The sequence below is a fragment of the Pleurodeles waltl genome, chromosome 10, assembly GCF_031143425.1.
Source record: "Pleurodeles waltl isolate 20211129_DDA chromosome 10, aPleWal1.hap1.20221129, whole genome shotgun sequence".
Taxonomy (NCBI): domain Eukaryota; kingdom Metazoa; phylum Chordata; class Amphibia; order Caudata; family Salamandridae; genus Pleurodeles; species Pleurodeles waltl.
This window is the reverse complement of record NC_090449.1, coordinates 250106104-250132751: the sequence shown is the minus strand read 5'-3', so window position 1 is coordinate 250132751 and position 26648 is coordinate 250106104. Positions and strand designations below refer to the sequence as shown.

At 42.9% G+C, this 26648-nt stretch overlaps 1 protein-coding gene across 2 annotated transcripts in view; it reads left to right on the top strand.

Moving 5' to 3' along the window:
- ANKS3 (ankyrin repeat and sterile alpha motif domain containing 3) overlaps positions 1-26648 on the top strand; it is a 121521-nt gene that overhangs the window by 60163 nt on the left and 34710 nt on the right. The window contains exons 7-11 of one of the 2 annotated variants that reach the window (XM_069210335.1): positions 3095-3253; positions 9395-9526; positions 18577-18692; positions 22521-22691; positions 25498-25622. In XM_069210335.1, coding sequence (XP_069066436.1) covers positions 3095-3253; positions 9395-9526; positions 18577-18692; positions 22521-22691; positions 25498-25622 — 703 coding nt within the window. The remainder of the gene's footprint in view (positions 1-3094; positions 3254-9394; positions 9527-18576; positions 18693-22520; positions 22692-25497; positions 25623-26648) is intronic. The other variant, XM_069210336.1, reaches the window with a different exon arrangement.

Genomic DNA, 26648 nt, shown 5'->3' with positions numbered 1-26648 from the left:
AGCCGCCATGAGCATGAGCGCAAAGGAGAGACACAAAAGGAAAAAAGTTTGCTTGCAGTCAAACGTGTCGGCAATTATCCATGTAACAGGGTCGACGGCCAAGGCGGTAACAAAACTGCCCGAAGGAGGGACAAATGTAAAGCATTTACCAATGATAGCAAAGGGTTTTTAAAAGGCAAGCCCAAGGACCAGTGATAGTGATGGGCGTGGTTAAATACCCACAGATAGTTTACAAGAGGCCAGAGCGCTTGCGCGCTGTACCTAAAAAGGGGCCCGCCTTATTAGGACTTGGGGGATCCCCCAGAGAGCTACCAATACAAAAAGGGGAGGGGCTGTGGGGTCTCCCTCACAGTCGCTTATTAGGCCCTGGGGACCCCATCCCCCAGGACCTTTTTATTTGTTTTTAAATGAGAGCGGCCAGTGTGCCCCACCTCCTCCCTCCCAAGCCTCTTAGGCCCCGGGGACCCCATCCCCCAAGGCTCTATGTACTCTCATCCCCCAGTTTGAAAGGGGAGAGAGGAGTTGCATGGCCCCCATCAACAAGCCTATTATGGTCCTGTGGACCCCATCACCATAGATAGAGCCCCCTACCCCACCTGAGCCTCTTTAGGCCCTTGGGAGAAGGCCTTTTTCTTTTGAGGGCGGCCATGGGCCTCCCCACGCCATCATAGGACCTGGGAAGTTCACCATTGGGGTGTAAACTTACAAAAGGTGAGGGAGGCACATGGCTCCCTCCCTGAACCTATTTTGGCCCCATCCCCAGGGTTGCCCATAATATAATAGGTGAGTGCCTTGGTGTCCACCCATGGCACCCACCTTGGCCCCAGCCAACTCCCCACATGCTGTGGGAAATGGCATTGGTCTGCCTCCCAGGCAGGAGAAATATCTTGATCTTTTCCCTGCCTACATCAGCACAGACAGGAAAACAGATCACACGTCTGCTCCCAGCTGGCAGGAGCATTTTTAAAGTTCCTACCGCTTGGAGCCGACTATGTGTTTGCTGCAGTTGGGCAGGAGTTTTGAAAATGCTTCCACCCAGGCAGGAACCAACACAAGTTTTGCCTGCCCGTCCTGGTGTGGGCAGGAAAACTACTGTGGCAGTGAGGTGGTTCAGGAAGGGGACCCGCCGTAACTTCTGTTTAAAATGTTTAGGCCTCTGGAGATGAGGTCCCTGGGGCCGTTAGCGGCTTGGGCGGGGGGCAGCTTCTTCTTTTCTCTTCTCTTCTTCTCTCTTCTTCCTCCTCCTCCTCTCTCTTCTTCTTCTGCTCTCTTCTTCCTCCTCCTCCTCTCTTCTTCTTATCTCTTCTTCCTCCTCCTCTCTCTTCTTCTTCTTCTCTCTTCTTTCTCCTCCTCCTCTCTCTTCTTCTTCCTCCTCCTCCTCCTCTCTCTTCTTCTTCCTCCTCCTCCACTCTTCGTCTCTCTTCTCTCTTCTTCCTCCTCCCTCTTCTTCCTCCTCCTCCTCCCTCTTCTTCCTCCTCCTCCCCCCTCTTCTTCCTCCTCTCTCCTCTCTTCTTCCTCTCTCCTCTCTCTTCTTCTTCTTCCTCTCTTCTTCTTCCTCTCTCCTCTCTCTTCTTCTTCCTTTCTCCTCTCTCCTTCATCTCTCCTCTCTCCTCCTCTTCTTCCTCTGTCCTCTTTTTCCTCCTTTCTCCTCTCTCCTCTTCTCCCCCCCCCACCCCCCCTAGGAGAAGGGCCACGCACCCGTCACTTAATTGTCCAACACAGCCCCAGACGACCATTTAGTATTTTTTTTTGTTTATTTATTTTTGATCATGATTTTTTTTATTTTTTTTAAAGTTTCGACTTGTCCATCTGCTGCTCCTCTCACCACCGACCCCCTTCTGGCCGTTGAGACGTAGGGGGCAGGATGTCTCTGCCCTGCACCCTTATATTTTTAATGTCCTTCAGGGCAAGGGACAAAGTCCCTGAGTTCTGTAATGGCCTGCAGCAACATTTTTAGGGTCGAGCCTCCGTTGCATGCGCTCGCGCATGCGTATCACAGCGAGACGCTTTAGGGTTTAGAAAAGGGCTCGTAGCCCTGTCGACATCACGTCAGTGTTTTTCATTGGTTTGTGGGCTTGCCTAATAAAATCTGCTTGCTTTCATTAGTCGAAGGCATGCATACGTCATGCCTTTTCCGGTGGCTAACCCTCCTCGAGCGCAGCGACCAAGTACAGAAAACATGCGAGGCTCGCTGTTTTCTGTCCGGCTCGTGGACTACTTGTTCTCTAATTTACTAGCGCTATTTCGCTTGGCAGAAGTCGAGCGCTTTACATAGTTCATTGCACTTTTTCGGTTATGTACATAAATGCACTTGTGCCAATAGGTGAAAAGTCGAGTTAGGAGTTTAAAACGCTATCAGCTCTAACATGAGCAAACGCGAGACCCGTTGCATTGCAAATGCTTGTTCTTATGGTGCTGGTAGCCAGTCGGAGCACTCACTTGCGCGGGAGCCTGACTCTTGTGGGAGTTGGATGGCTCAAGAGGGGAAAAAACCTCTTTAGGCCAATCAGAAAATTCTGTTTTTGAATTAGTGCTCCGATGAAAGTCTCTTCAGCCTCTCATGGACCCAACCGTCCAGATATACAAATATTTTTGACCCTTGATTTCTTTAAAAAAAAAAAAAACAACAACAAAAAACTTCTGAACAGATTTATACCAAATCACACAAAAACACAATCTGCGGACTGAAATATAGCTTCCTGCCAAATTTTGTGTTATTCCATTCAGCGATTTTTGCTGTGGCCATTCTTAAATAAGTCAATGGAAAATGCATGGGGCCAAAGTTATTAGCAATACAAAAAACGCTTTTCCTATGAACTGCTAACCTAACTATAATCACCTAACTATAATGTGTGTGTACTTGGATGTTTTGGTGTCCGACTAGGGAAAGATGGTCAGGTTGGTTCTCGGCTAATCACCCAACCTGTGTGTTAATGAGGTAGTGCCTGAGAGTATAATTCTATCAACGCGGCATCACCGACCCATTACTTCCCACTCACACCATTCTCTCCCTGGATCACCCTTGTCTGTCTCTTCTCCCCTCTTACCTTACTTAAAATAATTTGCATAGTCTCATTACATTTGCTTCTTCCAGGGCGATATGAAGACTTAAGTTCTTCTGATGAATCCAGCTCAGCTCCTCGTAGACAGAGACCATCGCGAAAGGCTAAAGGGCCCAGCATCCACGAGGGCCCACAGGCTCTGGCCAAGATAACTGCAGTTGGAAGCAGAGTGAAGAGTCCACCTCGTAGTGGTGAGTTGCAGTAGCATGCCCTAGACAACTAATTGTTGGTGTAGGTCTGATTAACAAAATCAAAAAAAAAAAAAAGAAAAACAATAACACACATCCTATATTATACTTTTGCACTTGTATTTGTTTCAACATTTCGACAATTCAGCAACATTTATGTTCCACCCACACGTATTACACACAGTTTATGGTGTTCATGTAAAATGGGTTCCTACTCATATTTCTCAGGCTTCTGTTATGTTTGCTAAGTTGCACTTTCAATCATATGTGGAGGGTATTAAAAAAAAGACTACCGTCTGTATTTTGACTTTAAATTTCAGTCTTCAAACTATTACTTGCTACCGCTTACTAGACACTTCTGGACGTCATGCAAAGCTAGTTCCTTTTCACTGGAAAGGTCACTTCCAAGTAAAAAGCAGCTAAGTGTAGTAAATACATTCCTCAGCTTTACAAACACTGAAAAGTTACTGCCCTGTGCATTTAAACTACATTGGCATTGCATACCTTTATCCACTGCTCTCACACTATCCTGAGTATCCTGAAATTTTCATGCCCATGTACAGTTGCAGTGTGTACATTACATGTATGTAGAACCTGCACATGTAAATTGTACGTTAGTAAATCACACACCTTATACAACATATATATGTCGTAGATGTTTCCTGCAGGTCTACTTGCATTAATAAAACAGACACACTTTTTGAATTGGACTTTGTACATTTATCAGAAAGTATGAAGGTATATAATTGCAAATACAAGTGTTTAAGCGCATTTGTTGAAACAAAGTGTGTACTGCATGCCACAGCCTAAACTGCAATGCTAACTTGACTTCATCTTTTCTTTCACTGGTATTGCTTAGTAACAGTGAGATATACCACAAGGAACCTGAGTTTGACATGAATGCCCTTGCGCACACTCAGTTGAATGACTCTGGATACAGATACCTTTCACAAAGCTTCACAGTGTACTGCTTTTCTGTCACTATGTACATACAATGTAATTATGAGTGAATGTGTGAGTAGGCCATATCTGGCACCCAAAGTAAATTTTTTTCCAATTTAATTTCCTTTGCCAAAAGTATATATTTATTCATATGCATGCTACACAACAATGCCAATCTAGTTATATCATAGGGATTAGCAGAATGATACAAGAATATGCTTAATGTCCTGAGACTCAGGTGCTTTGGTTCTTCTAGGTGGACCCCTGAGTGGGGAGACAAGAGGACATGCATTGGCAGTCTTGGGTGCCTGTGCCAGGGTGTATTGATTAGAAGTAGGAAAGCAAAAAATGAATGGATGGATTGCTTAAATTTAATCCCAGCCATTGGTAATTACTCTGGACCGCAATTACGTTTATCGTTTTTTGCCTACCCTGCCACCTCAGACAGGAACCAGCTAAATGCATAACAGCCTTGGTTGTGTTTCATTAGCAACTGTTGATCCCAAATTGCCAGACCACATCCCCTTTGAATGGGATCTTAAGTGTAGACTGATTCGAATGAGATGAGCTAGTTGGCTTCCCAAAACATTTGGCCAGCAGTGCAGCACGAATTATTCAGACATGGTCAGTCAATAGGCCATGGAATATCGGAATTGTTGCAGGGTGTATTAAGCCACACTCCCACTATGTTGCATATTGTTAGTTTTTCCTGTTTTTTTTTCTTCATCTGAGGTGATTTCAAACAAGGGGTCAGAATTCATAGGGTGTGATGGAACCATGAACACACAACTTGCCAAGAGCATCATATTATTGGACTCCTTATTGGCTAGCTGGGGTGTCCAGTGGTACTGACATTAGTGTACTAAACACACTAAAGGCCTTCGGCAGTTCTGATGAATCCTTTGGCAAACATCATCTTTCGGGACATTAAAGTAAACAAGAAGAGTACAGTGTTCAACCTTGCAGAGGCTACAGGGAGATCGGAAACAGGCATGAAGATCCAAAGGTACCTAGTAATTTTTATGGAGAGTTGAGGGTCTGTATGAACCTAGGTGGTGCACAATTGGTGGCAGCGGGAAGCAGTTGTATGACCTTTTGTTTATTTGTGGTCTCTTGTAATGGTACAGGAGATTCACACGCTAATCTCTATACTTAGATGAGATTCAACAAACCCAGCCATGTCTTTATTCGGTGGTACAGATAGTGAATGACAGCAGCCATCTGGTAAATAGACCAATCCAGAACTCAAAGGATTAACAACAATACTCTACAGCTGATGTGATGATGGGCATCTGCCTTTCGACCACTAAAGAACAGTTTTTGCACCTGTTATTCCTATAAATTCCTGGTGCGAAGAAGCACAGAGTTGTCAGTCCTATTCTAGTTCTTCAACTTGTCTTCATGTGTAAAGACAAATTTGAGATGCTCACTAAGGTCCAGGATCTTTCTGCCCTGGTTACAGAAGACAAGATGGTTGTGTTGGACCTGCAGAACTCTTATTTTCACATCCCTGCCCTGCAGGCTTGCATCTCTGAAACTGACTTGCCAATCAGGAGATTTCCTTGGTGGTGGTACACCACTTGGCAGAAGTTTTAAGTGCCAGGGGAATTGTATCAGCTGGCGCCGCTTAACAGACCAGGAATCACAATTACATTTGAAGGTGACGTGGCATCTTCCAACAGTCGAGAGATCCCTTGCTAGATCTGTTTGCCACTGCCAAGAACATGCGGTGAGATTAAGCAGTGGCAGTCAAGTTCTTTTGTTCTTCCTCTCAGTCATCAATGTCACCTAAGCAGTCAGACACCCCTCCACAAAATCTGTATATGCAGGGTGTTGAAACTTGGATGTGGCATGGTAAAGTACCTGCCATTTTGACCCCTTGCAGGCTAAACTGGTGAATATGATGGGTTTGCTTTCTTTTTGGCCCAGTAAGGAACAGTTATGTGGTACCTGTAGGGTCTTTTGGCTTTTTTTTACATTTTCACATTTGGTGGCTCAGCCGTCCTTGTTCAAATCACCAGTAGTGAAGCATTTTATAAAAGATTTGCAGTAACACTAGTTGTAATTCCACACAAGAATATGAATATAGTCCTCACCTTTCTAATGTGTGCCTCTTTCAAACCAATACAGGGTTGTTTTTAGCATCTATTCAGATTAAAAACTGTCTTCCTGGAGGCAATAACTTCCAGACGCTAGGCGAGTAAACTTCAGGTCCTTTTAGTTCATCCTCCTTATACCACCTTTTGCAAGACACACCGGTGCTCAGGACTCGAATGGCATTCTTAGCAAAGGTAGTGACGCCTCTTCATGTCTGACAAGTCATCTTTCTTCCAGCTTTCTTTGCTACTTCTCGCTCCTCGCAAGAGAAGGAGAGACTATTGTTTGGACCCAAGTTAGTAGTCAGCTTTTCCATCAGTCTTACCAAAAACTTCAAGTGGATAGTCGTGTCTTTGCGAGGTACTCTGGGACAGAGAAGGGCAAGGCGCTGCAGAGACAGACCATCTCTCGATAGATAGTACTCTCCATTCATATTTGCTGTGTTTGCTAAGAAGTAGCCTCCGGGAGGCTTACATGGGCTTACTCCATCAGAGCCAAAGCTGATACCACTGTGTTAGCATGCAGAGTGCCTGTCCTGGGTATCTTTCAGGCAGTTATGTGGCCATCAGTGCACACATGAACAAGTCAGTAATGCCTCGACAGTCATGTCCATACAGCTAGGCAGTTTGCCCACTTGTTCCTGCAAGACCTTTTAGTTAGTCTTAGCCATTCCCCAGACCCTCCACCTTGGGAGGTACAGATTTTGGTCTGAATTCCCAAGGAGTGGAATTTGCAGATAGAAGTATCCATCAGCAGAACAAGTTACATTCGGCAAGTTGTGGTAGGTACTCTGTCTAACTCCAGATTAGTCACCTCTCTCCCACTTCTCCATTCTGAGGTATGGTCTGTCTACAAAGAATCCCAGTCTAGGAATCTGCACAATAATCTGTTTAATTTGCAGATAGGCTCCAGATCTGAGGGTGCAGAAGAGTTCCTGAAAGAATCTGGCATCATTGCGCATGGCTAACAGGTATATGTGGCTCCGTTTGTTTTCTTTTCATCAAGACGAGCGAACCGGCAGGCTCCCACTCCTTGTGTGTGCAAAACGTCCACATCCCTGTGGGTTACCTAAAGATAGTAAATAAAATTCAGGGCTTTCAGCAAGTCTGGTGGTTTTGTGATGCACTAATTTTTCCAGTGCCTGGAGCGCAGAATCCTGTTGCAGAATAGCAATTCTGTTCTTTAAAGCTTGTAAGAAAGCAATAGACAGTTTTGGTTCCTGATTTTGCTCTATAATGATGCAATCGATGTTGAGGTTTCTAGCTTCTGTTTCCCAGACCTTCAGTTTCTGTTATGTTCACATCCCTAAATGATCTCCCTAGGGCTGTCTGAACTGTATCAAAAGTCAATTTCCAAGACTTTAAAGCACACTGTTCTAAAACGTCCCTTCACGTGGGCCAGTGTTTTCTGTGCTTTTATCTGGGCATCAGATATAGGTGTCATACTCTAGGGATGCCCACCCAGGTCTCAACCACCTTCTCAATGTGTGTGTAGGATTTTAGTTCTGTAGCAAAGTACAGAATTTCATAGCAAGAGGCTTCTGATTTCTATAATGAGCTTCCAACATGTCTTCAATGCCAAACTATAACACAGTGAGAGGCATAAAAAAGGGAACACACACATTTTCGCCATGTTTGCACCCTCCAGGTAAAATTGCTGCAGTTTTAGTATCTGCTTCCTCGAGATCATTATCTTACGTATCATGGTGTTTATTTTGGTGGCATTCTCAAGGCAGTATTGCAGTGCAGAATACAAAAAAGGATGTGAAACAGAAATACAATTTTGGTTGAAAAATGAAAAAATGAGTAGCAATATTTTTGCTGCACTTGCTTGTCACTAAACGTTGGAGAGCCCAGAAGCACTGCTGCTTGTAGCACAAAGTTCAGGCAACTATCACAGTAATGTGCGCTTCTGGTAAGTATTTTTGTGCCGTGGTGGAGGAGCACCCCTCTGTCAGGACTTCTATTTTTCTAGTGCCTATATGTCTGCATATATAGGGAGTGGGAATTTAACCCCTTCCATTTCTTAGACCCTATAAGTACATGTTTCAGAATGTTTATGTGCTCCTTACATAGAACATATTTACTTAAGATTTTCATATAAAACTACTCTACCCAGCAAAGAGTCAGTGTGCTTTAAAATCAAACAAACCTATAGGCAGTGGTGTCAGTATTAACATTTAACCAGGAAAAAGAAACTGGACAGCAAGAAAAAAATAATTCTGACAAAAAGGCGGTAGCTAGATGAGGAAAGAGGAGAAGTGGAAATTAAAAAGTCTGAGAGGTGGGAAAGGGAAACAAGAGACACAGAAGTTTCACAGCAAGGAGAAGATGGTCAGTGGAGTAATGGTGCTGATTTGCAACCGGCACTAACACTAACACTGCTGATTGTATTTGTTTGCCTACGTAGCTATCCTTGATAGCTCACACAGAACAAATAAAAAATGTTAAAATGTCCTAAGCCAGCAGTTCTGAGCAGCAAAATTATCATTGCTTATAAAAATGCTTGCATTGGCTGAAATACGCATGTTTGCTAAATACATGTGACTGAAGCTAGATGGACATTTCTTAAAATACGGTGGGTCCAGCAAAAACTGCCACAGTACTCCTAAGCGACTGAGTATTCCACAGCCCAGCTGTACTTAGCTAATGGCCATGATATTTGACCTTTTCTTAGCCTTCAAACAAGTGTCTCAATGTCCATTCTGTCCTCACTACTCCTGCACAACGTTTGCTGAAGATAGAGGCGGTGCTTGGTGTGTGGAGCAGACCGCGTGCCAGCTGTTGTGAGCTGCAAGATGGAAATGTCTGCAGGAAGTGGTTTGCCGTCCTACCACACGGTGGCAGTTTCACTTGTTACTTGTGAACAGTCCTTTTCCTTTTGTACCCATTTCATTCCGTATGACGAGTCTTTGGTTAAGCACAATACTAATTGATATCCAGTTCACTGACTTGTCCCACTTATTTCTGAGAGGAAGCTCTGAAAAGTGTTGTGCTCTCCCCGAATCTTTCATATTTACACAACATCCGTAGGCATTCCATGTACTGTGTATTGTAGCATCTCAAGTTCCTTCTGAAAACTAATCTACTGTTCTGTACCTTCCAGAGCAAGTTCCGCTGCATGGCTATGTTACCTTTAACAATGAAGACGAAACCGTGTTGGATCCAGGAGACATTCGGTACCGGGACGTAACCTCCCCAATCAATGAGCATGATGTGGAGAGCAGTAGCAGCAGAGGTAAAATACATGCCATATTAACCCATGTACAATTTTCATGAGCAAGCATTGGCAAATTAAATAGATCTTGCCTTTTGGCTTTGCCCTTGCTGCCAGCATTAGGTAAAAAGTCAAACATAGTTATTACTTATAGCATCGACAAATGAAAATGATAAATGAGAGGCAGCTTGGTGATTTTTTTTAAATGCGCATCTCACATGTGCATCTATGCATTATGATGTTACAGTGGGCCCTGTTTGACGTATACATACAGGGAGTGCAGAATTATTAGGCAAGTTGTATTTTTGAGGATTAATTTTATTATTGAACAACAACCATGTTCTCAATGAACCCAAAAAACTCATTAATATCAAAGCTGAATATTTTTGGAAGTAGTTTTTAGTTTGTTTTTAGTTTTAGCTATGTTAGGGGGATATATGTGTGTGCAGGTGACTATTACTGTGCATAATTATTAGGCAACTTAACAAAAAAAAAATATATACCCATTTCAATTATTTATTATTACCAGTGAAACCAATATAACATCTCAACATTCACAAATATACATTTCTGACATTCAAAAACAAAACAAAAACAAATCAGTGACCAATATAGCCACCTTTCTTTGCAAGGACACTCAAAAGCCTGCCATCCATGGATTCTGTCAGTGTTTTGATCTGTTCACCATCAACATTGCGTGCAGCAGCAACCACAGCCTCCCAGACACTGTTCAGAGAGGTGTACTGTTTTCCCTCCTTGTAAATCTCACATTTGATGATGGACCACAGGTTCTCAATGGGGTTCAGATCAGGTGAACAATGAGGCCATGTCATTAGATTTCCTTCTTTTATACCCTTTCTTGCCAGCCACGCTGTGGAGTACTTGGACGCGTGTGATGGAGCATTGTCCTGCATGAAAATCATGTTTTTCTTGAAGGATGCAGACTTCTTCCTGTACCACTGCTTGAAGAAGGTGTCTTCCAGGAACTGGCAGTAGGACTGGGAGTTGAGCTTGACTCCATCCTCAACCCGAAAAGGCCCCACAAGCTCATCTTTGATGATACCAGCCCAAACCAGTACTCCACCTTGCTGGCGTCTGAGTCGGACTGGAGCTCTCTGCCCTTTACCAATCCAGCCACGGGCCCATCCATCTGGCCCATCAAGACTCACTCTCATTTCATCAGTCCATAAAACCTTAGAAAAATCAGTCTTGAGATATTTCTTGGCCCAGTCTTGACGTTTCAGCTTGTGTGTCTTGTTCAGTGGTGGTCGTCTTTCAGCCTTTCTTACCTTGGCCATGTCTCTGAGTATTGCACACCTTGTGCTTTTGGGCACTCCAGTGATGTTGCAGCTCTGAAATATGGCCAAACTGGTGGCAAGTGGCATCGTGGCAGCTGCACGCTTGACTTTTCTCAGTTCATGGGCAGTTATTTTGCGCCTTGGTTTTTCCACACGCTTCTTGCGACCCTGTTGACTATTTTGAATGAAACGCTTGATTGTTCGATGATCACGCTTCAGAAGCTTTGCAATTTTAAGAGTGCTGCATCCCTCTGCAAGATATCTCACTATTTTTGACTTTTCGGAGCCTGTCAAGTCCTTCTTTTGACCCATTTTGCCAAAGGAAAGGAAGTTGCCTAATAATTATGCACACCTGATATAGGGTGTTGATGTCATTAGACCACACCCCTTCTCATTACAGAGATGCACATCACCTAATATGCTTAATTGGTAGTAGGCTTTCGAGCCTATACAGCCTGGACTAAGACAACATGCATAAAGAGGATGATGTGGTCAAAATACTCATTTGCCTAATAATTCTGCACTCCCTGTATGTGTGGATGTATCTACACACATGCCCTCATATGCATCATAACACCGGGGTCACTGCAATTGACTTTTCTTTGTTTTTTTCTTCTTCCTTTTAACTTACCATTTCGAGATTGCACATGACTTCCAAATGTAAATAAATAAAAAAAATGAAATGTACACAAAAGTGCATTATTTAAAATTGAAATTGCAGCAGCCGGGCCCTCCCAAAAAGAAAACAACATTTTTAAAAAGTGACATGGTGGAGTGGGCTGCAGATGAGAAATAGCAAGTAAACACTGCGCTATGGGCTAACCCAAAGTCCACTCTAAGTACTGGTATGGTACACAATAGGTACTCAAGAACACACAGCCAATTGCTTTCCGTAAGCAAGCTCTAAAAAGGCTGCTGGAGCCACTCAGATTTAGGATACTATACATTAGACTCAGTACTGAAATGGCAGCTATTCACATTTTAATTATATTGACTCGTATGTGTTTGGTGACCAGGTTTTACATGAAATGAGGGAATGGTTAGACGTAGGGTGACTTTGCTAGAGTCAACAGAATGTGAGAAGAACAGGTCTTTACCTCAAGTGTAGGAGTGTGGTTCCCAGTTCTGGAAGTAAGTTAACTTGTGTTATCTGTTTGGAATGCCATGATGCACAGACTTTATTTAACTAAAAACAAGCCTTCCACAGTAACTCTATTAAACAGTGTTTTCTTATCCGATTATTAGGTGGCGTAGAGTGTAGGAAAGTGCTCTTTTGACATGGTCACCCCCCACTTTTTGCCACTGGCACTAAAGTTCTTCGACTGAAGGTGCACTGTGTTCCTGCTAAACAGGTCCCTGGTGCCAGTGATCTTTCCATAAAACAAGTTAATAGGACTAATTGTGTACAATTAGCACACCCTCCAGTACCTCTGACCCCCTAGTAAACGGTACCCCTAGTACCTAGGGTCTGGGTACTAGAGAATGTCCCTAAAGGCTGCAGCAGGTATTGTGCCACCCTTAGGCACCCCCCTAAAAAATAGGACACAGCCAGCAATTGAATGCATGTCATGGTGCAAGCCACGAGTGAAAACACAACATGGCACACTCGTCCTGTGCCATGCCCCAAATCACTGCATCTAAGTATATGTAAGTCCCCCATAAAGCAGGCCTTAGAGCCCTAAGGCAGGGTGCATTATACTTGATGTGAGGACATATCTGCAGGCGCAGATATACCCCAGTGATGTCTAGATCAATTACTAGATGTTGCAAGTAAACAAGGATGCCAAATTATGGTATGTATCGGGCACTTGTCATTACGAGTTACCCAGCTACCTAATGCCTTAACTGAAACCTATGGTTTTTGGTGTCAAACACCTAGGGCCTGATTATGACCTTCGCGGATGGGGTACTCCGTCACAAACGTGACGGATATCCTGTCCGCCTTTTTACAAGTTCCATAGGATATAATGGAACTTGTAATACGGTGGACGGTATATCCATCACATTTGTGGCGGAGTATCCCATCCGCCAAGGTCGGAAACAGGCCCCTAGTCTTTAGACTGAGGCCAGTCCTGGATTTATTTTGACATGCACCCAGAGGGCACCTTAGAGGTGCCCCCTGAAACCTACTGGGCCCTTGGTGTCCTGGCTGACTGGTGTTGACCAGCTGACAACCACAGACATGTTTCTGACCACCAGGAGGTTAAAGCCCTTGCTGTCACAGGCCAGAAACAGTGCCAACTCCGGAGGGGCCTCTTCTCAGCAGGATGGCTAGTGAATCTGCATTCCAAGGCCAAGGACTTCTAAGTCCCTGCCTCCTTTGATATGCGACCCTGGCCTCCCCCAGAACTGGTAGTTGTCACCCCCTGCCCTGAGGCCCATTTGGCACCAGGATAGGCAGGAAATTAGCTGTGCAAGAAGGCTAGTCACCACCCCTAAGGTGGGCAGCCTGATGTGCTTCATGAAAGAAGGGTTCCACCATCTTGTTTTTGGTGGAACTAGGAATTCTGGGACAGGGTTATGCCCACTCGCCACAGAAAGTGGTCATATAGGGGGTGTCGTCACTCCAGGGGTAGGTAGTCCATTGACTACTACGCTACACCTCCCTAAACACTCCAAAATTGAGTGTTCAGGTGGCTCCCCTAACTGACTCAGGAACTGAAGTTTGACTGACTGAAGAAAGAAGAGAACAAAGAAGACCTGAAGAATGGAGAACAGTGGACTGCTGGTGGACTTTGGTGCCAAATCCTGCCTGCCTGCTCCTGTTCTGACAATTTCAACAACCCAACTCGTCCTGCAGCTGTGCATCCTCCAAAAACCTCAGAGGGCTTCCAGCACTTCCCCAAGCCCCCACTTGTCCACAGGCACCAACTGCAATGCCTTTCTCACCGTTCGGACCACTGGGTCCACCGACGCCACAGCCACTGACGAGGAGGTCACCATGCTCCTGGTCAGATCTGTCTCCCTACCAAGTGGGAAGATGCCAGGACCCACTGGAGCCATCTTGCACCGATATCCAGGATACCGGATCCCTTGAAGCATCCAATGCCTGTTTGAGTCCAGTCCAGACACTAACACCACAAAGACCAACCAGCCGACAAGAGATGTCAGCACTGCAGAGGTCAGCATTGAGAGCAGCCTTTTTCTGGGTGTCTCTCCTCTTCGCCATTTGTTTGCACCTCTGCCTATGTACGTCCCATGGCCGGTGAATGTGAACTAGTAGTGTTTTTTGTGAACTTACCTGCCCCCCTCCCTCCCCCCCCAGCACCATATGACCTAAATGGGACCCCTGAGAGATTTTCTGGTGTTGAATCATTATATGTAGTTTTCTATTTTCCAACAATTGAACTCGAATTTCTTCTAGAGTGTGTGTTACATTTATTGACTCTGTGTTCAACAAAGGTTTAGCCTCTGATAATCCTAAACTGCTCGCCCACACTACCATGGAAGAGTGAATTTGGGAATATTATTTTAACCCCTGTAAACCAATAAGGGTTGCCTGGACTATCTGCATAGTGTCCTCTTACATTCGGTACACAACACTACATAGCTAGCCAGCTTGCTACATGGAGTGCTTACCTTCTTATCAGATCCCCCGAGACATCACGATTTTGCGATTAGCAAAATAATTGCAAAACCAGCAATTCTGTAAAAATCCTTCAATTTTGACAAGTGCCTGCAAAAATTGGCATTCTTAAAATATTAAGGCAGATCCTCCTTTATTTGGCTCCATGCTGTGCTGAGCCAATAAAAGTGGATAAATAACAGAGTACTTGACAGCGGAGGTGTTAAGCTCCTCTGTCCCCTGCTGTTAATCCATTAAAAATGCACAGGGCCCTCATCCTGTGCTGACAGGCTGCACCTGGCTCCCTGCTTGCCTACCTGCCACTGTCTTTATTTCATGGGACCTGCAGCCCCTTAAAGCTTTATTCATTTCCCTGCATAATATAGTGCTAACTGTACCCAAATTGGAGTGCCTTAAATGAGCATCATTTATACAGTTACAGTAACTGATCTACACAGAATCACAAGATGTTGAACCGACATAGGGACTTTGACGTGGTTCTCCAGTTACAAAATTGACAGCTCAGCTCTTAATGCCATATCCTCTCTATCCTGTGCGCCCCCACCACCTCCTGTGCTTCCTCTCTGCTGTTGTCTAAACCCCTCTCCACCAACAACACTAGGACTCTCAGTGCGCTCCTCGCGCTAACCCCACCAATCCCATTTGCCACCTTCTGCCCAGTGCACCTTTAGGAAAAGTGGTTGTCAGATGCCCGAGAGAACAGAGTTCTCAGTTTTAGATGTGCACTCTGTGGCATCAGACACGCAACTGTAACAAGGTGTGGTGCTGCAGGCCACTCTGCCTGGTCACGGACTGTGACATGTCAGTCTCCAACAGTGACAGACTAAGAACCGAGTGGTATTTTTTTCTGCCAGGCACATGCTCTCCCTACTGCACAAATACCTCAAATTTTGAGGTTTGGAATTGCAAATCTTGCTCCTCCCCTACAGAATGTGTCATCGAAGGCTGCAAAAGCTTGAGGGGGGTGGTCTGCTTAGTAAGAACTCTGGGGTCTCTGACATTGGGTAGATCCCATTTAATTAGACTGCACTGAAAGAAACATTTTTGCAGCCTTTCTTCATCATTACTATGCGCATCATGTCGAAAGCACTCCTTGTTACTCTTTGAAAAAAAATAACTATCAAATAAACGCCCTAAGGAAATCTTATTGAACTGTATTTTTATTTAACTGTATTTTTAGATCTACTTACTTAATGCTGTCTGTCCAGTGATGGAATGCTCCGATGGGCATTGTGGATGCATTGACTCACTCCTGGAAAGTTGCCCGCATGTGAATTCAGACAAACAAGCTCACGTACAGGGGTGTGGAATTTAATAAAATATATACATGTCCATGGGACAGGTTGCTTCATAAATCTACTTGTTCTGTAAAATGAACTACTTCTCCCTTTTATGCCATGTAGTGTGGCGACAAATTATGGCAGCAGTATCATTATATAAGAGCTATGATAATAGTCTCTCTTAATATGACAGGCCTAATACTATTGTACAGCTTCAATACTAGCAATTTCCTTATTTTGCCACCTTTCCGCAGATCTACTTACTGGGGTTGAGGGTAGTGGAAAGCAAAGGTTCCAAGGTTGGAATGCCCATTTGAGTCTGTGCCAACCTACTAACTGCGTGTTTTAACGGTTTTCACTAGACCTTCTCTAATCTTTCATATAATGCAAAGGTTGGAAATTTACTCCTGACAAGGGAGAAGTAAAACCTCTTCCAGGGTTGGGAAAAAAAGTAGTTGGAGGGAAAGTTAGCTTGTAAAAGCTCAACAGATTTTCGCATGAGCAAATCTACACATCCATATTTGCTTTTGCTAAAATACAGTTCACAAATATTTTTAGGATTACAATTTCCTAATCTACTTCTTTAAATTCCTGTGTATTAATGAAATACATAAATCTGCACTTATGAAAAGACCTCCACCATCGGTCTACTTCTGTGATAGCGTTCTGCTCTTTCACAAGGAGCATACTGGCAAACTAAATCGTTTTGGTTGGTCTTAGGAAGTGTTGTGGCAATGTATGCTTTTTGAGACCAAGAAATATTTTTGCTTCTTGACAATGTTTGTTACAATGGTGAGGGCCTGGCAGTTCCCACAGCAATAAAGTTTTCCAAAACGGTGTCAGAACAAGACAAAACCAAACGACTGACTGCCAATATCAGATCTGTATGTTTTGCGAATGCTTGTTTATTTTTATATTTCCCATAATCTTGTTGAAAGTAGTTACATTGATATTCAGCTATGAATACTTTTTGGAAATAGTAGCATGCATCAACACATTTTACCAAATGATGCTTCAAAGAAATGGTACCTAAAATGTCATAGTAGTTTAGCAAAACATTTGTTTTCGTAGTTGAATTTTTTTTGTGACCATTTTATTCTGAAAGCAAAGAATTGTCAATCATGCTTTCATGCTTTTGCACATATTTGCATCTAATCCAAGAGCATTCTGGGAGCATTATACGTAGCCTCATAGTTAAACTTAGCAAACGTGTGTACACTTTTTTTTTATTTTATTTTTACTGTAACCACTCAGTAGTGCAGTCAGAGTTTGCAACATTTATTTAGAGCACTCACCCTAATAATAAGAGCTCTATATTAATGAGCCATAGATACAAGTTTGCACAGCATTAACATATGGACTCAAATATTACTTCAACTGCAGACAATTCTCTTCATTGTTCCGTTATGTGGTACTGTAAACTGGAAGGCAACGGGGGTTGGACCTAAATGTCCCAGGGACCAATTAAGCATGAAAACTTGTTGTCCTTGACCCCAAACAATATGTCCTGGGCGTCGTGCCATAGGAATCCCACACCTCTGATGTAATAGAACTAGTGTAGACAGGTGAGCTATTTTTCAATCTTGTGTGTATAGGAAATAAACTAATGTTGAGAGCTGGAAACTCAACCACATTTCCTATATTTAAAACTAAGTAGTCTCATTTTTATTATTTTTGGGCTACTACCCGAAAGATAATGTTTTTCAGCTTCCCCTTTGCGCAGCTTAGTATGAACCCAGAGTCTTAGAAATGTTATCTTGCGCTAATTGGTAGATTTGCAAAGCACTTTGCCTGACCACTCAAGATGGGCAGGATGAATTTGCACAGTAATTGGCGCACACTGAAGGACATTATCAGTTTTTATGACCTCCATATTCTGAGGCTACCTCACAGATGTATATAAAACAGTGTCCCATATGGCTCATTTCATTATTCATAGTTAGTGAAGCAAAGGTCACCTACATTTTCTCCTAAACTAGTTACACAGCTTCCCACGTTCGAAGACTTTTGAGTTTGATTTAGATGTGTTGGCAAATTCTGTTGTCAAACCTATTACATGTGTATTTGAGGTGATTACTTGAAAAATTCCACTTTTAGATTTGTTTTTTGTGATTTAGGGCCTGATTTAGACCTCAGCGTACAGGTTATTCCGTCACATCGGTGACACATATCCTGTCTGCCGAAATCTAAAACTTATTATGTCCTCTGGGATTTCGATTGCGGCGGATGGGATATCAGTCACTGTTGTGACAGAGTAACCCATCTGCCGAGTTGTAAATCAGGCCCTCAGTGTGATAGAGAGCTGAAGTCTATTCAGGCATTAAAGCTGAGAGGTGCATAAAGATATGGGGCAAGGACAATGTACAGGATGGTAATTGTTGACCACATATGCTGTTCCATCAGTGTCTGAATGGCCAAACTCTGGTAGCACTGCAGCTGTATTGCTTTTTTTCTGAGTGTATTGAGTGGATAACCATATATTTAAAACAATAATTCATGGAACAGATTCAAAGATTTTAGTTAGTTTGTAGATTATTTTGTGGTCAGTTTTGGCCAGTTGTTAATCTAGGTGGGGTTGTTGGAGGACTTCATGGAGCATTGTTAGCTTTGGCAAGGATATAGGTTCATGCTAGAGGTCTACCTCTTGGAATTTGTTGGCCTTGTGTTTCTTAGCAGGTCTGAGTAAATTAACAACATTTCTTTCATGGACCAGCCTGAATGTAGATGAGAAAATGGTTTGGGCTTAAGGTCGACACATTTTAAGGATTGTATATGTCTTGAGTCCTGAAGAAAATAAATGCTTGGGAAATTATCCAGAAGGAAGCATATGTGATCATGCTGGTTTGTCTAACTGTAGTGTTTTTTCTTTCTTACTTTGATGGACTTCAAATGCTCTTTCTTCACAAGAAGAGAATGCTTTCTTTACGAATGATGCAGTTACAATCCGGAGCAGCAGTAGCAGCAGCGAAGGCTTGGCCAAAGCTCTAGGCCTGAGCAATGAGGCCTCACTTGAGAGTAATGAGGTGAGAAGAGAGCTCATGTTATGTACTGTTTTCCGTAAATCATGTAATGCATTTAGAAGAGCTATGTTACAATTTGCCAAACTAATATTATTATATAGTTATGCAAAATCATTCAGTCACAGTTACCACATTCTGTCAGGCACTATTTGCATTATAAATATTGCATATTTTTTTCAAACTTCAGAGGTATATCAGAAAAAAATATTCAGCTAAGGGTTAGAGGGGAAAAATGCTTTCTTAGTTGAGTCTTAGCTGCTCCCAAATAAGAGATAATGTAAAGAGATAGCTAAGTGATTCCAGATAGCAGCTCCACCTGCTTCCGGCTATGTATTCATTTTAAACTGTTCTCATTCACTGTCCCTTTCCACATTCAGGTCCTGGGACCCAGAATTAGCAACTAATGCCACAGTCCCAAGCCCATTTGGAACATCAAGGCTCACGTACAGATCATTACCCAGCTACACATGTGCATATGTGATGTCCCAAATCATATGCAAGAAGTTTAAGTCGGCCCTTTGTCAGTCTTGGGATGTGTCTCTAACCAAATGTGGAGCCAGCAGTGGATCCCACCGTTTGTCCAGAGGGTTCCACTGGGGGTTGATAAGCCACTGTGACCCCACCTTCTCACCATTGGAGTGGGCACTTCACCTGTTGGGCAAACCCTTAGGGCACCCTTAGCCATCCACTCAGTCCCACACTTCCTCCGACATCGTGGAGCTCCTCAGCTTTCCCTCAGCAAGCATGTGGAACCTTGCTAAAAGAGCATTGTATATTTAAAGTCCAGGTTCTTGAGCCTCCTGTTTATGGTATTCAAGCTCTTTCTTTGTTCCTTCATTGTTTGTGTGTAGTTGGTGTGAGAGCATCACCTTGGTGTTTTCAGCAGGAGTTAGGTCATTTCCGCTATTGCTGCCTGGGTAGCATAGAAAACCCTTTAAATAAATTTGATAGTGAGTGGCTCCAGCGTCTGCACGGGACTGGAGGCCTATGCAGCCCATATATAAAACTAAACAGAGTGGCCCACTGCCTGCAAAATGTTTTGACCCAGCCCTTAAACTGTAGCCCTTTATCTTCTCAGGTAGTCCCACAAAACATACTTTTTGTGCTGTAAATGCTCCTCTGCATCCTCTACTTTCTGAAACAGAATCATGGAATGCTTTGACATTGGTCTTCAGTTTGGCTATTCATCGGTCACTCCATGTAGCACGTTTTTGTCTGTTTCATATCTCTGATGTTTTCTTCAAGTCTGTGTGTAGCAGGTTCACTTTAATATTGACAGAGTTCATTAGTGCCTTGGAGTTGGTCACATACTGTGAAACAGCCTTGAGGGAAGGCTGCAGATCCCGTTATTGGGTGGGAGCTCAGCCAGGAGCTGAGGCATTCCAAACCTTAAGCATTTGCTTGTATAGTAGTCTATAGTCAGGGCCTGCAGTTTTGTTTGAGGACATTTCCGCCCAGGAAGTCACAGTCACTTTGTTGACCTGCATTTCAGGTTCTCTCCTCTCGCTCTGGTGTAGGGGAAAGGTACAGTGGATAAATAGGACCTGGCATTCTGATCCAATGAATTTTAACTGCAACCCTTTCATGTCATGAACAGACCTTATCCCAAAATGGTGTGGCACCCTAGAGTAAGCACTATAGCACAGCATGCGTGGAGGCGGAGAGTCGTGGCCAAACGGTGAGGTCTCTTTGTAATGAGGTGACTGACATAGTTTGGACAGATAAGCATTCATCTACTAAATCTATATATCCCTCCTTCTAGAGGCAGTTCTAGGGGTGTCCTGTGTTGCCTGTATTTCTGTACCTTGGTTAATTAACGCTTCTTCCTGTGTATGGAGCGAGGTTACAGTCCTACAATGTCAGCCTTTTTTCTGTTTCCCTCTCCAGGGTTCATATTTGATGCTGGCTCTAATTTGCACTTTCCTTAAAGGACTGTAAAACTCTTTATCTACTAAACTGGTCATCTTTGTTGGGACATTGAGTTGTTTTTATTTTGTTGATCCTATGCATTAACGCCACTGAAAGCTTCTAATGTTGCAGACTTTATTATTGATTGGTGTGACCTGTAGAGATGAGCGAATATCAGAACTTCGGTCCTGTATCTTTCCACTGCGTTCTTGGTGGTGTGGTGTATTCAAGCTTTGTTTTAACAGAAAGGCCACTGCTCAAGAGGGAGAGCGTGGCATCTCCTGCCCTGTTTACAGGCATTGCCTTTTTCTGATACCTGCCAGTAAGCTACATGAACTTCTGTCCATTCGTTGACTAAGCAGTAGTTGAAGGTGCATGCTTGAAGTATGGCTCGTTTTGGTCGTTTTTGTATTTCTTTCTATGGGCTACTTCACTTACTGTGCTCACAAGCCTGCCTCCTTTAGGTCTAGCTCTTGAGAGTCCTTTTGAAATACTACACTCATGTTTTTTTTCTGATTAGCACTCTGCCTTCCTTCAGGTTCGCAGTCACCTGCTAGACTACTCTCTGAATGCAGGCAGGTATTGTTTTGGATGCTACCAGGTGATATTTTTTATAACTGTTATTCATGTTTGACTTTCTATTTTTCCCATAGCTTCTGTGGAAGTGGAAAATAAGAGGATCTTTTGTCTTGGACATTCAGTGGGTCCATTAGGTAGCAGTGCTGCCCCATCTGGAGACATCTTTCTAGCTCTGTCACTGCAGTTTCCATGGCATCACTGTGCATCTGGCTAGAATAATAGACTCTAGTTAAAGTCTGACACTTAAGGAAGTTTCAAAAAGATGGGATGTTGTGCAAGAATATATACTGTCCACTAAGGAAACTGTTGCCGTTCAAAATCTCGCTCTTTTGTTTATGTATTTCCCATTCCACCCCAGGTGACAAATAACTAAAACTAATTGTACAGCACGTTTACTTATTTTTTTATGGTTATCTTTTGATGTCATCATAGTCAACATGCTCATTTGGTTTGTCTAAGTCTTCCCATTGCCACCTCATGATTTGACGTCTTGCAATGCTGTGACAGTGGGAATTTTTCAAATGTTAAACTTATTTAAACCCTTTGTCACTTGGGCCCCTCTCGGAGTGAAGGCACCATTCAGGAATGGTAAGTTCAGAATCTAGCAATTGGTCACTTTGAAGTGTAGATTACTTGTGGTTTACAAAATTATTTCGTAATTATCCACCAAGAACCTGCTTTCATACTCCGTATTATTAAATGTTGTACTCTGTCAACCCATGTAAGAAATAATGTGTAATTCCTGTTTTATTCTCCCTTACGTGTGATGCTTACAAGTCGATACGTATTTCAAAGTATAATATAGCAATTAAAGTAGCATTCTCCCATCCCTGCTGCCTTCCTGTTTTTTGTAATGAAGTTACCATTGTAGAAGTATTGAACAAGGTATGGGCAATCTTTCTGCTATAGCTATGCCGTCTTCAACCTTTAGATTCATTTATTGTAGTATATTCTGCTTTGTATGACCCCCCCCCCCCCCCCCCACCCCCATTGTCAATGCAGGATTTCTTACAAGTATATGCCAATGCTTTAGTAGGATTATGGTGGGATGGTTGGAACTGTGTGGTGTTCTTCCACATCAGAAAATCAAGGGCTGTCAGATTTCATTCAGGGGCTAATTCTGGGCCATGGAACATATGTGTTATCACCCAATATTCTCCCTCTGTGCTGTCCATGCTTCTTAACAGATTCCTTCATCATCTTGTGAACTTGTGTACCAGAGGCACTTGAGTTGAAAAATTACACATTGCCCGACTTGTTCCTCTCTGTTGCACACCGTAGGGAATGTTTGTTAATGACATCCGTTTATTGTATTTTAGGATATTTATTTTCTCTTCTTGACAGGATTCTGACCTTGCCGAAGAGTTCGGCAGTCGGAAGCATGGCAAAAACTTCACCAAGGGCAAAAACTGGCGTAGTGATGGTCATTCTCCCCACGCATCAGTGAATTCTGGAATGCAGGGACCACACCATAGTCTCCCCACCCCAGAGGAGCCACAGTATTCAGGGCCTAAGGTAAAAAAAAAAAAAAAAAAGTGTATCTTTGGGAACCAAAGACAAATCATAAGGAATAAGAGTACTAGTGATTCTCTTATAAGGATAATTAACATAGAAAACTGGTGCAACAGAGGTAATGAAATGTAGTGTGTTAACATTTATTTCTAATCACACAAAGAAAATTACCCATTTCATTTCTTGAATTCATCTGCAGCCCTCTCCTGGGTCACAAATGTGGCTTCTCACAGTACAATTCATGCCATGGAGTACATTTCCATCCTTATGTCGGTAGTCCTTGGCTTGGTCAAAGTTTGTGATTACCTGAAAACTGTCTGACTGTGGGTATAATCTATTGAATTAAATGTTTGCACACTCACTAGTACCTTCTTACCTTGCCACTTCAGGCCTTACTTGTGCTTGGCCCTTAGATTTTCTACCTCAGCAGATGCTCATGAGTTTATATGCACACACTGTGTTCAGTTTGTCTGTTCGTGAGTATACCAGCTGGCGAAAGGGGGTGGCTAAGACTCCGGTTCCTTGTAAGTATTCCAGATTGCTGTTTGCAACCGCTAGTTGTATCAGCCAGGACGCAGGGGGGCTAGTGGTGCTGTGCAGTGCTGTTGAGTAGGATATTAGACTGGAGTCCCTCTAGGTAGGCCAGCTGTGTCAAACCTAATCTCTTCCTCAGCAGGTGAAATCCTCGTCTTCAAATGACTGCAAAGACAACCTTGTTACCGACTGATTTATCTTGTCACGTTTACAGGGCTTCCGGCGAGGCTACTAATTCTCTTTGAACGTTTGTCGAGCCCAACATCTCCAAGAGATTGTTTGTTGTTTTTAGCTCATGCTCTGATGTGTGAAACCTAGTCATTTGTTTAAATTTACAAATAGCTGCGAGGGCTAATGTGTCTTAGCATTGCTTAAACAGACTGTCAAATTCTTGCCCCAGAGTGGGGTTTGAACATTGTTCACTTCTATTCCCGTTGGCGCCTTTTTTTTTTTTTTTTGTCTTGCTACTCCTCGCGACCTGTTTCTTCATGGTGCTTGTAAGACAGTAGATAATAGCCCAAATTGTCTCTTCATGTTCATTAGAGGCTTCCTGACTTCAGGAGACTAGACCTATATTTTCAAAGTGTGCTAGAGCCATAACTGATCATCCCCCTCCTGCGTCACTCTCTGCCACTTGTGGTGTTCTCCGTTTACAGCTGTTCATCCTTGATGAGAGATTCTTGCTGAATGCTCTGGGTAAATGAGGAGACACTGTAGAGAATCTGGCTCTGGGCCTTTGTGGGAGATCCTGGATTGGTATCTTGATAAATTATCTTAGGAGAGAGGGCAGGCCATATGTGAACGTGGACTGTCTTATACACCCTCAAAGAGGACCCTTGCATTCCTTCACAAACTGAGGCTCTCTTCAGGCTTTAAGAATTCTAGTAATGAAAGCACGTGTTTTAAACTAGTTGGAGCATAGCATATGCCTCTAGCGAGACACACATCCTTCAGGCCAGAAAAACCGCAAAATCTGCCTAAAGACTCAGTGAATCAGATTTTGTGTTTTTTTTGTTGTTTTTTTGTTTTTATGTTTCGGTGCTAATAGGTCTTGAAAACTCCAAAAATGCGGGTGTTCTTAAAGCTGTTTAGAAATGTATTTATTTTTTATTTTTGCCGAAATTGGTCTGGATTGTCTTATTTACCTGGGTTCCTAAACTAAGCCCAAGGAATCAACCTCATACATCCACACTGGGGAACTGTTCTTTGTTATCAGCAGTAATGTTCCGAACCTATTTGTGGGCCTTTTCAATGACTCACATACTTTGAATGTTCAGTAACAGTAACACAGATTAATAGTTATTTGTTTTTTAAACTCCAACAAACTTAATTTGCTTAATTAAAATCTTTCTATGAGTTAACCACACTTCGAACACACAGACAATGCTATAACAGTATTTACCATTACAGGTCTTTAAATAGTGGAACACTACTGGCTTCCGCATCAGTAATTGCTAAAACAAGAGACATGGACTATCATTGGAGGTCTGTCATAAGACCATTCCCACTTACAAAACGCCTCTATTTTTCTCTCTTGCTGTCAAGCTCTTAAGAGCTCCAGTGCTCACAGTAATCTGGGAACAAGTATGGTTTACTGCATGTGTTGGCGCATCAGTGCACTCTCCTGCTGTCTCCAGCCTGACTCTTTGGGCCCCGGCTTACTACCCAGCCTCGCAAGCCCTTCCCACCCTCAACTGGGCACAGCAAAATGTCTCAAGAGGGTCTTAGCAAAGGAACACCTATGGAGGTCGCAGTGCAGCCACAGCATAGGCAAAGAACAGATACCTTGTCATGCTTTGCAGCTCGGAGTGGCTCCTCTCACATGTCATCAGCTTACTGTGGTGATCGAACAGTGGCAATAAAGCAGAGCTCGGGTAAACCACTGACGTGGGCGGAGTTTGTCACACCTTCTCTTGCAACGGTCATTGTTTTCAGTTGTTTTAAGTTGTTATAGTACAGGAGATATGTTGTTCTCTTTTTTATCTAGAACTGTCAAGTTTGAGACACAAGTCTTAGAGAGCCTGTGTCCTTTGAAGAAAGAGGAACATTTATGTCATGGACACAGCTACAGTAGATCTTAGAGCTGTGAAATTAAGGACCCCCAGCACCCCAACCCTCCTTTAACCTGCAAAAAGCAAAATTAGGAATATATTTTCAGGTCTTGTACTCCTATCACTTATGTACTATTTAATGAATATTGACATAAATTATATTGGTTGTCTTCCTAGCCGAGAACAACCTAATCTGCATGATGTTCTTTTTCTCATTTTTTTAGGACTTGGCAGAATTTCTGGACCAGATTGGCTGCTTGAAGTACCTGCCTGTGCTTGAAAGCCAGGATGTGGACCTCCGTGTCTTTCTCACGCTCACCGAGGCAGATCTCAAAGAAGTTGGCATTAGGTGTGTCTCTTTGAATGGACGTGTAAGAATAGAATTGGTGAAGATGTATTTGTGGCCATGTGGATGACCTTTAAACCTTGAGGTCTTGGTTCCTGTCCCAATTTAGGTGCTTGACTTTAGGCACATACTTTTTCTTTGTCTGTGCCCCAAATTGTGCATAGCTATAATACGTGTTCTTCTTCACTGAGGGTTTCAGACCTAGGTTCATAACCTTAGATTGATTCCCAGCCAAAAGACCGGTTTTTATTTTTTCTATCGTTTTGATAAGTTCAGTCTCCAGATTTTTTCTTCCAACTTTAAATACATTTGAGAAAAAAGTTAAAGCTGGATTTAAAAATAATAATAATCTCACAGTGGAAAAGGAGTTGGATTCAATAAATGAATTAATATACGTTGGACTTATTTCTGCTAAGAAAGGTTGACCCCAGGCAAACCATTTTGTTCAGTTCTTCAGTGGATCTGTCCAGTTATTCAGACAGCCAATCTTGAGGGGAGTTCGGAAAGTTAGTTATGAATCCAGGAATTTTACTCTAACCCAGGATCTGTTGTTACCTGTTACGTATCAATTTTGCAGCATGTTTTTGTTGATCGAGTGGTGTGCATTCTCTTTGAAGTTTCATTTGCAATCGTGCATGGTGTGACTAGTGAAAACGTTCTCTTAAACACACAATACTTGAGGTTACATAGTTCACCCCTTTTTTTTTCTGTTGTCGAGGTCGACCCTCGTCTCCAGAACTCTGTAAAATAAATAAGTAGAGTGCAATTTGAATCCGGGATCAGATACTGATGCGGACCAGAAGAAGCATGTTTAACACAATGATTTATTAACATTGCAGTACACATCCATCGTGAGATTCCCAGTCAAATGAGAATTGCTGCTTCAAGAAAGTAATCCATTTGAATCCTGTCCCTCTTGAAATATCAGATTCCCAGGATCTGACAACCCTCAAGCCTTTAACCTGTGTTTACCACTACATCATGATATAAATATTAAGTGTATTACTTGCCAAACATTTCGGTGCACAA